Here is a 12,616-nt window from a genome sequence, read left to right as displayed (position 1 = left end):
CCTGTTGAGGAACATAAGAGTACTTGGTGTTGGTGGAGAAAGTGGACCGTAAACAGAGATGAGAGCTATTTCTGACGTCAGTTTAGCTATAATGCATTTGCATTCTGTTGTGTCATAATATAAATAAGAGACTTCCATTCTTCAACTTACAGGGTTTTTATTGTTCTGTCTTAGGCTTTGGCTCTTTTGTGGAGAAAACTGTGATGCCATATATAAGTACAACACCAGCCAAACTCAGAAATCCTTGTACAGGTGACCAGAACTGTACAAGTCCATTTAGCTATAAAAATGTGCTCAGCCTTACCAGTGAAGGAAATAAATTCAATGAACTTGTAGGTAAACAGCACATTTCTGGGAATTTAGATTCTCCTGAAGGCGGATTTGATGCGATAATGCAGGTTGCAGTTTGTGGGGTAAGTGTGTATTAGTTTTCTTTACTGCTCTATTAGATGAAAATGTTTGAATATAGCCTCAGTGTTTTATGGTGGCTGATGTTTGAACATATCATCTCATGCTAGCAAGACAAGATAGACTAGGCAGACTGCATGGATACATGCATTTGCCCTTTGTAGAGACCTCTAGTGAGTGAATGAAACTGGGAAATGTGAAAGTGCTGATTAGAGATCATGTTCACAGCAGATAGATGCATTCCAAAGACAAAGTTTTTAAAGTTTGCTGTAAAAGAAGAATCAAATTCTGCTCAGAAGTGTATGAAATCCCAAGTAAGCAACTATTTTCAAATTATTTGAAAGTTCATATGCTTTTTGTAGTTGTTGTTTCAGAACAGTTTGGTAAATTGTAACTTCTACTAGCTTCTCAGACAGAAGTAGATGGAAACATGAATTTTGTTTATTTTTGAAGACCTGATCTAGATCACTGCATCATTCTTTGATGTTTCTGAAGTCTGACAGACCATTCTATGCACCTGTACAACAGGGACTCCCAAAAAAGTGATATCCAAGTTTATTGCTTTGTTAACCGTATTATTTTTGCTGTTGATCAATGGAGTCAGGACTTTCTGAAACAATCTGGAGTCTTATTTTAAAAGTGCAATGTTAATCATAGGCCTTCTGGGGTTTTTTTTGTTGCTTTTTATTTTTGGTGGTTGTGGTGGGTTGACCCTGGCTGGATGCCAGCTGCCCACCAAAGCCACTCTATCACTCCCCTCCTCACCTGGACAAGGGAGAGAAAATATAATGAAAGCCTCATGGGTTGAGATAAAGACAGGGAGAGGGAGAGATCATTCAACAATTACCGTCACAGGCAAAGCAGACTTGACTTGAGGAAACTAGTTTAATTTATTACCAATCAAATCAGAATAGGATAATGAGAAATAAAACCAAATCTTAAAACACCTTCTGTTCACACCCCCTCCCCCCGCCCCGTTCTTCCCAGGCTTAACTTTACTCCTGAATTCTCTACCTCCTCCCCTTCAATGGCACAGGGGGACAGGGAATAGGAGTTGTGGTCAGTTCATCACACGTTGTGTCTGTCGCTCCTTCCTCCTCAGGGGGAGGACTCATCACTCTTCCCCTGCTCCAGCGTGGGGTCCGTCCCACAGGAGACAGTCCTCCAGCGCAGGCTTCCCATGGGGTCACAGCCTCCTTTGGGCATCCACCTGCTCCGGCGTGGGGTCCTCCACGGGCTGCAGGTGGAGATCTGCTCTACCATGGACCTCCATGGGCTGCAGGGGGACAGCCTGCCTCACCATGGTCTTCCCCACGGGCTGCAGGGGAATCTCTGCTCCGGCACCTGGAGCACCTCCTCCCCCTCCTTCTTCACTGACCTTGGTGTCTCTGCAGGGTTGTTTCTCCCACTCCTCTCTCCCAGCTGCAGTTTCTGTGCCGCAGCAACTTTTTTTTCCATTCTTAAGTCTGTTTTCCCAGAGGTGCTACCACCGTCGCTGATGGGCTCAGCCTTGGCCAGCAGCAGGTCCGTCTTGGAGCTGGCTGGCGTTGGCTCTGTTGGACATAGGGGAAGCTTCCAGCAGCTTCTCACAGAAGCCACCCCTGTAACCTCCCCTGTACCACAACCTTGCCATGCAAACCCAATACAGTGGTAACTGGTATTTATATGACACTTTTACATGGTCTTCTCTCAAATTAACTAGGGCTTCAACTTGATGGAAGAGTTTAGAAAAAAATAGGAAAAGGTAGGTTACAGAATTAGGCCCTGCAGTTGTGGGTCAGAATGCTCACAGGACAGTGAAAAAGGGCACTCCTCTGGCAAGCACTATGCTGGGTACAAATCTGGACTAGATTGGTAAAGCCTGATGATTCTTCAGAACCTAATGCTGGGCAAGCCACAGTCTTCCAATTCAAGATCGCAGCAGTGCTCTACACACTAATGTTGTCCGCTGTGCTCAGGCTGCGTGGTAGTGACATAGAAGTGGGCTTGGCATTAAAGAGCTGGACTGACATGCCTGATTTCTAAAACCCTATCGCTCTTCAGATACTCTAGTAAGAACTGAACAGACCAAAGTATATCTCAAAAAGAATGTTTCTTGCATTTGGTGAAAAACCTGTAGCAGATGTTTTAGAGCAGATATTTAATTAAATGCAAGTGCTTTTAAGGTTTGAGTGAATTATGTGATTTCCGGGATGACACTTATGCAGTATGGCTTCTCCTAAGTCTGTCTTTTCATGCATTTCTCTCTCAAGCGTTGCTCCCCAGTGCTATAAAATAAATCTGTGCAAAATACCAAAAATCCATTTGTTTGTTTCCCAAGGAACAAATTGGCTGGAGAAACGTTACAAGACTATTAGTGTTTTCCACGGATGCTGGATTTCACTTTGCAGGAGACGGTAAACTTGGTGGAATTGTTTTACCAAATGATGGGAAATGTCATCTGGAAAATAATATGTACACAATGAGCCACTATTACGTAAGTCTTTACATCATCTTCTAGGGAAATTAATATTTCATGATGCTTAAGCTCAAAAATCTCATCAGGTCATCTGGTATAGTTTGACTGCTATATCTTTTCAACTTTACCCATTTGCCTCTGTATTACATGAAGTGACTTTAGCTTAACTAAAGCAAATGCACAAGAATTAGTCCAGTCTTGATTGGAAAATTTCAAGAAATGGCAACTTTCACGCTATAATTTGTCTTGTTGGATTTTAACCTTTCTAATAATTAATAATGCTGCATGTCCACTGGCAAACTGTGGTGGCTCTGTCCCATTATTTTATCATTTGATAGTCTTTGTCTTCAGAAGTATTTTACTACTGTAAAAAATAATGTAAAATAGAGAGCTCCTTGTAATTTTTTTTTTTTAAGACTGCTTGAAATCTTATGATGCAGAGTTTATGATAAAAGTATGCTTAACAACATTGACTTCATGGTTTATTGATAGGTAGATCAGACAAAAAGTGAAAAGAAAAACATTTACTAGATGGGGTAAACACAACAAGCTTTACAAATTTTATGTGGTCATATATTCCTAAAGTTAAGTAAGTATTGTTCAATAAAATCCTAAAATTAATTCAGTTTTATTTCATCTTTTCTTTATGAACCAGTGCAAAAGGTAATGGTTTTCACTGAGATAACTGTTACGGAAAACTACCAAAGGTAATTTTCTGAGAACATTGAGATCAGGGTTTTAACCTGGAGACTTTAAATGGCAGGGAATATGATAATGTTATTGTGGAAAAAACACCTACCTTCGTGGGGCATATATGGAATCTTTTCAATGTGTGTTTGTTTTCAGGGGTTGTTTTGGTTTAGAATGGTGGCACAAGCCGGCTAGTTAGAAGTCTTACCTATGTTTCTAAATGTGATTTGTATTTATGATGTCAAAGTCTTTCTGACTGTTTTCTAGCATGTGTCCCAAATTTGAATTGCATTTTGTGCTTGTTTTTTATAGGATTATCCCTCTATTGCTCATCTGGTACAGAAGCTTAGTGAGAACAACATTCAGACAATCTTTGCTGTTACTGAAGAGTTTCAGGCGGTTTATAAGGTAAAGATAAATAACACATTTCTGGTCAGGTCACTGTACTTTTTTCCCTCTAACACAAAGACTGACTCAGATTTGCTCTCAAGTCATTAAAGTTGCTTGATTTGAAATTAAAACAAGTATGGAAGTAAGTGATCGTGGAAGTAATATTTTGCTATTCATGTTTTTATTATTAAGCCTTTTTTACTTGTTCAAATTGATACTGAGTGCATGTGTAATTTCTGAGGAGAAAGTGCCCCTCCTCCTTGCCCCTCTTTATAGGTGGGAGTGAGCAGAGAACATATTTGCAGTGCTACTTTTTATGAACGTTTTTACAGCAAAATAGCTGAGGGGGGTGTGGACACTGAATCAAGAGACACACTTATGAAAGAGCGTATTTTGTCCTTTGTGGTCTATTTATATTCCTGATGTTTAAAATTAACTGAACTGTTGGGTGTGATTGTGAAATAGGAAATGACTGTGTAAAGGAGATGCATAATTTTCCTCATTTTAACCTAACAAGGTATTTTTTCTTTTTTTAGCTATATTCAATTTGTAAGTTTTTTTCTTTTTCATTGGGAATCATCTTTTATCTGCTCATCTATAATGCACTAGAAGTGTGGTGCTTCTTCTGTAAGATCTTGAAGATATATTGTATGTGGTCAACTTGTACAAGAAGAGGTCTTAGTATTCTATTACCAAATTTGACATGAAAATGCAGAGGAAAAGAAAACGCTGGGTGTTTGTTTATACTAGTAGTGCTGTGTACAACCTCTAAAGTAGTGAAGATCACTGGCAACACTTCAGCCTTGTTTTTTGAAGTACTTGACCTTGACCTAGTTAATCCACTAAAGCATTATATCACCATATAGATATTTATGGTACAAATTATACTTTGTTGTTAGTAAGACTGTAATTTTCTTTTTACTTTTGTAAATACTGAAAGGAATTGAAAAATCTGATACCAAAATCAGCAGTGGGAACATTGTCTTCAAACTCCAGCAATGTAATTCAGCTGATCATTGATGCATACAATGTAAGTTCGGATTTTATTTGGGTTTTGTTTATTTTTCCTGCGTGTAAGTTACTATGAATTTTTCAGGCAGATGCTCCAAGGTAAATTTTATGTTTTTTTCTACAAAATAGGAAGTTAGTGCACTAAACTATTAATATACCACCATTGCAGTAAAACCACACTAGACATATAGACACTACATCAATAAGAGATTAGATGACTAGAAAGATGTAATCTTAAAGCCACTTAAAACTACAAAGAAAAAGTTATCATACATGTTTTCCCTTTTAAAAAATAAAACCCACAAACAAAAACCCCACTGTTTCTTCAGCATCTTCAGTTCTTGCCTTCCTCCCATGTGGAAGAGAAAAGGGCTATTATGCAACCTCTAGACCCCAAAGAAAATGTCTGCATCAACCTCAGGGACCTCCTGGGTTTGGCCCCAGAATATTTTCTTCATAGCTGTGTTGTGTAAATGAGCACCATTTCTCCTTTGGAGTACCTGGGGCAAACAAGTGCCTCCAAGGTCCGTAGAGACCTGCCCTGACCCTGCATGATCGGGTTCAGCCATGAGAAGGGGTCACCTCGGCATGGCTATGGGCAGCCCTGGGCTGGTGTTTCTCGGCATGTTGGAACTTACATAATTCCAGTGCGCCCATGGGACTGGCACTTAGACTGTGCATAGTTGTATAATGTCTTCAGCAAAATGCTTTTGCAACTCAACTTGAAGTTAGCGAATAACTATTGTTTTAGTCCCTTTCTTCAGAGGTTATCCTGGAAAACAGTAAGCTACCAAAAGGAGTGACAATCAGTTATAAGTCTTTCTGCAAGAATGGAGTGAATGACACACAAGAAGATGGAAGGAAATGTTCTAACATTTCAATTGGAGATGAGGTAACTTACAGTATATGTGCTGCTACTAAAGTATAAAATCCATTTAAAATGTCCAACACTCAGTATTTTTGTTTTTAAATAGTACAGACAAAACTCCTTTTAGTAATGTGGCACTCCATTTATTTTTCTTCGCAGGTTAAATTTGAGATTAATGTAACAGCTAATGAATGTCCAAAGAAAGGACAAAATGAAACAATTAAAATCAAACCACTGGGATTCACTGAAGAAGTGGAAATTAATCTCCAGTTCATCTGTGAATGTCAGTGTCAAAGTGAAGGAGAACCTAACAGTCCAGCCTGCCACGAAGGAAATGGAACATTTGAATGTGGTGCATGCAGGTAAATAAATAGACATTTTGTTTATTTTTGCAAAAGAGAAATATGAGCAAGACCTTTGTTTCCTTAATTAGGGTTTATTTGATTTTACTAATTTTTTTAGTGAAAGAACAAGAATTACTGTTACTGACCTATTTCTTTTAGGATATTTTGACATACTGCCTTATCTCTGAAAATAATCGCTATGCTGCAATTCACACTATTGATCATTAGATTGGCAGCATTGTAAAAGTCAGAATTCAAATTTGGCCTTGAGTCAGTACTTTAAAGGGTATGGGTCTTACTGCCTTTTCTGTTTCTTTATTTAATTCTGAGGTGCGTGTAACATGGCAAAATTATGGATTTGTGGAACAAAATGAATGGGATTACTTTGTGATGGTTTTGCAAGAATTCATACTAATCTAATTACATATATCCTTCTAATGTGAGGTCTGTTGATTTTGAGAAATTCACAGGCTTCCTAGTTTTTTGGTAGGAGCTCCTACCCAGATTGGCACCAATTGTTTCATAGCAGGAAAGAGTAAAAAGTCATAAAAGAACCACTTTTTATTTTGGATGACATCCCAGTCTCTTCTTCCTGCTTTATTTCTAACCTTTTGGGGTCTTGTTACAATGTTTCTTCTAACTGCATGCATCTACAAATCTTTCAGAATATATATAATTTTTTTGTATACTTACACCTTTGAAAAGTCCATTATTGCCCATCACTGGGATTAGATAACACATGTATTCCTTATTACACATTTGAAAATTAAGTAAAATGATTTAAGTAAATCATTAAGTAAAAAGGATTTTCTGGAATTACACACAATGAAAGCAGAGTAAAATCCTTCACTGGAGACTGGTTGAAGATCAACCTAGGAAGTCAAGGTTTAAGCCTTCCCCCCCCCCCCCAAAGAAACCTACAGCAAAAATGAAAACTGTTTCCTTTTGGAAATCCTTGAGATGAGAATGGTAAGAGCAGAATGGAATTACAGTCTTCTCCAGGAAAACAAGATCCAGGACTTTGGAAAACACTACTGGTGCCTGCTCAGTGAACTATAACTGAAATAAAATGTAAAATTCTCATTCCACATGGTTTAGTATGTGACTTATTAAAAATAAAGCGAAAGATACTGACTTCACTTTTAGGACTTCTGGTGTAGGATGGACTAACATCTGCCTGGTGAAGTTGGTGGTGGTAGTTAACAGGGTGTTTGAAAGACTGAGGTATGGCCCCCTAACTGCTTAGTGTTCTGTTAGTTGAGGAATAAGCTACTTTGTATCCAGTATTTATGGTCCATTGCTCCATTTTGCAGTCAGTTTTTGATGCTCCCTTCAAGTAAGGAGAACGGATTTTCCCATCTTTGTGCAGAAAGACTTCCTAAACTTGGTATCGCTGTCACTAGTGTCCCCATGGTTTCATGTGGGGGAGAACAGAGCAGTAGGTAAGAACAGCCTTTTGCTCTTGCAGCAGTAGCAGCTTCCTGGCTGAACTGTGGTCTCTGGATGCCCACAGCAAGCAGTTTGTCAATCACTGCTGGGAACAAGAACAACCTCCGTTTGCTCGTTGATACTTTAGCCTTGATAATGAGAAGTGCTGATCCCCAAAGATCTCGGCTGAATTTGCTGGTGCTCAGCAGCTCTGAAGATCATCTACTCCCCTGCCTAATTGCTGTTCAGGGGAAATCTTTTCATTGAAAGATGACAGCAGCTACAGTGAACTGTCACTTAAAAATAATTGTTGCTCTGTCACCTGAGAGAAAGGAATTAATAGTGGTTATGTGGCAATTTAGTTAGAGGTCGTGACACAGTTTCTCACCTGGAACAAGTAATCATCATAGAAGCAACTTAGTCTAGTTTGCTCCAGCGGCTTCAAGAATGTCTATGTAGGTAGGTGTCAGCTGGAAATCTCATTCGAAGTTTAACTTGGAATATTCCTTGAGAGAGTAGTCACTTTTATTCCTGTTCTTTGTGCTATTTTTGCAGTTGTCTTATTGTGTGACTTTTAATTAAGTTTACATTTTCAGTTGTGTTTTTACCTTGCAGATGTAATGAAGGACGTATTGGAAGACTATGTGAATGTAGTACAGATGAAGTAAATAGTGAGGATATGGATGCTTACTGCAGGAGAGAGAACAGTACAGAAATATGCAGTAACAATGGAGAATGCATTTGTGGACAATGTGTATGCAAGAAAAGAGAAAACACCAATGAAGTGTATTCTGGCAAATATTGTGAATGTGATAACTTCAACTGTGATCGATCAAATGGTTTGATTTGTGGAGGTGAGAAACTACTTCAGAGTTTGCAGGCAAAACTGGCCAGCAGTTTACAAGTCTGTCAACTCTACCGTGTAGAGTAGTGATACTTAGCTTAAAGACCATAGCTACTTGATAAAAGAGATGAAAATATGCACAGATTTAGTGATTGAAAATGTCTATTAATAAAACAGCTCTCTTGATCATGAACATGTAGTGTGTTAATACACATTTCGCCTTCCTTGGATCAGCTTCAAGAAGGATGTAAAGTGAACTTGACTTCTGCTGTTTATTACAGAATTACCCTCAGGTATTATAGTAAAGATTGCTGAGACAACTGGCCTGAGATTATAATGTTATCCTGGCTCAGTGTAACCACTGCGTCAATAAAAAGAGATAATGACCTCAGCTTACTTGTAATACTGAGTGCTTGACTCGGTGCTTGACAAGATACCAGTGAGATGCTATCTTGAGACTATTCTGAAAGGTAAGTGAAGATCAAAACATGCAAGATCCAGAAGAACACCTTAAGTGCTTGAAACAAGATTCTGATGGCAGTTAATTCCTGAAATCAAAAGCAATTTAGAAAATCCTCCAGCAGCCAGTGTCTAAATTATTTTGCTGCATGCATTTTTGTCCTATAACTTCCCTAGGCTGCTTTGCACATTGAAGTACCTGGTAGGAGTGTAACTACTACCTCAGTTTTGACTGTGATACAAAAATAAAACAGAGAAGCCACTAAGCTTTAACTGAATTATGAAAATACCTCATCTGTCTGATTTGCTCAGAATACACTATTGCTCACCAGCTCCACAAAGGATAGGAGCAGTAGTGGTGGTGTTCCAAAATATATGGTGACAGATAAGTATTGATTTAAACATTTTGTTCTCAATGGAGAAGGAGGGGTGTAGCCAAAGATCTTTCCATTTCATCCAAATCAGCCTTCTGGAGATACAGGTATCTTACTTCCTGTGTAAGGAGCATAAAGTTTGTTTGATGGGTGAGATCAGAAGTACAGCAGTTCAATGGTGGTATTCTAAGGAGCCAAAGGTGTTTCATCTTTTCTGTTTTGTGAAGTCTAAGTTAGTGCATTCCTCATCTTTTTAGGTCTTGCTTTATAAATTTGCATAGTGATAGATAGAAAGACAGGAGAGATCAGTGCATCTATATACATATAAAATTGTGAACTGAAGCAGTGCTGTAATGCTCTCCACCCAGGAGATATGGCCATCATATTATACTATTCTCAGTCAGCTTTCCCTAGTCATCTTATTTTGTTTATTAAAAGAAATCCAAGTGTAGGAGAATGGGAAAAGGGAAGAAATGCCTGTAAGTAGGTTTTTCAAGGAGCTAAAATTTATTTTGTAGCTCTTAATTCATTACTGTCTTCATTATCTCTCCACCAGGGTTTTCTTTTCTGTGTATCTATCCTGAGGTAGTGAACATTTATTTCTTACTGTTACAAATTTTATGTTTTTATATTAGACTTCATTTCACTGAAATATCTTTTCAATGCACAGGAAACGGTATCTGCAAATGCAGAGTGTGTGAGTGTTTCCCCAACTTCACTGGCAGCGCATGCGATTGTTCTTTGGATACTTTTCCATGTATGGCATCTAATGGCCAGATTTGCAATGGAAGAGGAACCTGCGAATGTGGCACCTGTAATTGTACAGATCCCAAATTCCAAGGCCCTACATGTGAAATGTGTCAGACTTGTCTCGGTGTCTGTGCAGAGCACAAGTAAGTACCTAGAAAACCAAGTTCCAGCTTCTATGCATTTGAGTTTGTGATATTTACATGTGCAGAACAAGGCTTTTGATACTGTGCTTTATTCTACCCTGAAATGTAGGGGCATCATGTCGTATCATCCCTTTAGACAGTAAAAGTTGTTGGGTGATACTCAATAATTACAAACAAAACATTATTAATACAGTATTTTGATTGCTTCCAGGTATGCTAATTATTTCTCTAAATTCTTTACCTGCCATTTTTTGTTAGGCATAGAAATGTGTACATTATGTTAAATCAGTTTTAACCATTCAGATTGACTTGGGCACGTTACAGCTTTCCCCTGTTTCATGTATGATTATCAACAGCCAACCTTCTGCAGAGTTGGAGGGAACATAAGTCTATAATGTGACAGGCTGTAAAGTTCCATCATCTTGATCTTTTGAAATTAATGTATCAAAAGTATACGTATACTGTGCAATTTCCAGAATAGTTAAAACTTCAGCTAAGCTTTTTGCTTAAAACTTTTATTCTGAAATACTACTGAAAAAGTCAGACTGTCCAGACCGTCGAAAACTAAACCTAGATCTGTGTGGGCCAGTGAAATTTGCATCCCTGCCTTTGGAAATCCGGGTTTTTAGAAACCAAGCATTTTCTGCACAGAAGCTTTGAAATAAGTTTATGATTAGTGGCTGGGATGATTCCTGGCTTTGTGCAGCTGACTTTAAGGTTTTCTCTCAGCAGTCTTTTTAGTATAAAAATCCTGCTCAGTCCGCTTTTTTCAATTAGTTATTCGGAGTGATATCCTGCTGTAAAGCTTGTCACTCAGTTTGTTCTTTTTAACCTGTCTGTCTCTCAGATACTGTTTCACTGTGAATACTCTGTTTCCTACACTGCCTTCTCTGAGAGTATTCGATTTCCAGGTGGAGGTGTTGAAAAAGCTTTAGCCTTATTCCCTTTTAGAGATTTAGGTAATTTTTTTTTCCTGTCCTTGAAGCTTGTGGGTCATCCAGGGAAAGAGGAATTTATTAAAGGGGGCTTTTGTTGATCACAAGTTATGTAAAAGTTCTGGCTGGTAAAAAGCAGTGTCTTGCTTTATTTTTTCCTGGCTCTTATATGGCAAAAGGGCTGGTTTTCTTGGGTTTTTCTCTGACACTTTCTCCTTTACGTTTCTTTAGATTAAATGCTAGAACTCTTTCATGAACATGTTAAAAAGCATTGCTTCTGATTTGTACTTCCACAGGGATTGCGTTCAATGCAGAGCTTTCGATAAGGGGGAAAAGAAGGAAACATGTTCTCAGGAATGTATGCATTTCAACATGACACGGGTAGAAAGTCGAGACAAGTTACCACAGCCCGGACAGCCCGATCCATTGTCTCATTGCAAAGAGAAGGACGTTGATGACTGCTGGTTCTACTTCACATATTCTGTCAACTCAAATGGTGAAGCCAATGTCCACGTGGTAGAGACCCCAGGTATGAACGTGATGTTGCCTACTCTCCCTTTGTCTTTGTTGTTAATTCATGCAGTTGTTGTGTACTACAAAGTAGCTCTGGTTGATTTGTGGGTTAGATGCATTTGGAAATAGGTACTTTATTCCCTAAGTGAGAGTTGTGGATGTCTGGAACTTGAGCAGCCTTAGAAAAACCTAAGTCTCTCTAGACCTAGTTTTTTGAAACCTTTAGGCTGACAGAAACAGGTTTTGTTTTTCAAAAACAAAGTCAATCAGAGATGTGTATTTGTTAAAGCATTTCATGTTTCGACTTGGACACTTTGCAGGCTTGTTTTACCTGTCCTGTAGCAAGTCCTAGATATCTAAATTTTGATTATTATTTTTGATTGGGCTTGTGCTACAGGTGAGAAACAATGGTGTCTGTGAGGTTTTGTTGCTTTTTTTCTTTTTCTTTTCTTAATAATATGGGACCAGTCTTACACAAAAAAAAAACCAGCACAAAATTGTGTACTGTGCTGCAAACTGCTTAAATTATTTCATGCTGGGAGCCTTTGCTTTTACTTCATTGAGGTACCTTCAAGAATAGATCAGAAAAGCCTTTTGCTTAGTTAATCCTTAATAGTCAACTGTTCTTGATTTTGTTCAATCTTCTGACACAAAAAAGAGAGAACAATTCTATAGCTCGATCAGTAATTTACCATTTATTCACCAAGAGTATTGTTAGTTTGAATCATGAGATGTAGCATCTAACAGTGCAAAAATTCTGGTTTTGTACATTAGCAGTGTGTGGTCTCCTGATTTTTATAAGCCTGATACAAAATACACACCTTACTTGTGTGTTGAAAGGTTTAGTGCTGTATTGTACTCAAGGAATTTTCAGAATTGATCATTTGGGTGATCGTCACTTAATACAGGTCAGTGGCTAGTGGCTTTTAGAAATAAATGCCACTTCAATTCAGAATGTTTTAAATGCTCTAAAAATGTAGTCCAACGTATAGAGGAGGACC

At 38.4% G+C, this 12,616-nt stretch overlaps 1 protein-coding gene across 3 annotated transcripts in view; it reads left to right on the top strand.

Annotated features, from left to right (window-relative positions):
* Positions 1–12,616, top strand: part of ITGB1 (integrin subunit beta 1) — a 47,365-nt gene that overhangs the window by 25,103 nt on the left and 9,646 nt on the right. For all 3 annotated transcript variants that reach the window (XM_069778102.1, XM_069778101.1, XM_069778103.1), the window contains exons 6-14: positions 175–413; positions 2,729–2,884; positions 3,869–3,964; positions 4,887–4,976; positions 5,709–5,849; positions 5,985–6,187; positions 8,213–8,451; positions 9,945–10,167; positions 11,399–11,631. In XM_069778102.1, the coding sequence (XP_069634203.1) occupies positions 175–413; positions 2,729–2,884; positions 3,869–3,964; positions 4,887–4,976; positions 5,709–5,849; positions 5,985–6,187; positions 8,213–8,451; positions 9,945–10,167; positions 11,399–11,631 (1,620 nt within the window). The remainder of the gene's footprint in view (positions 1–174; positions 414–2,728; positions 2,885–3,868; positions 3,965–4,886; positions 4,977–5,708; positions 5,850–5,984; positions 6,188–8,212; positions 8,452–9,944; positions 10,168–11,398; positions 11,632–12,616) is intronic.

The sequence above is a fragment of the Haliaeetus albicilla genome, chromosome 2, assembly GCF_947461875.1.
Source record: "Haliaeetus albicilla chromosome 2, bHalAlb1.1, whole genome shotgun sequence".
NCBI lineage: Eukaryota > Metazoa > Chordata > Aves > Accipitriformes > Accipitridae > Haliaeetus > Haliaeetus albicilla.
This window is presented reverse-complemented; position numbering and strand designations above follow the sequence as displayed.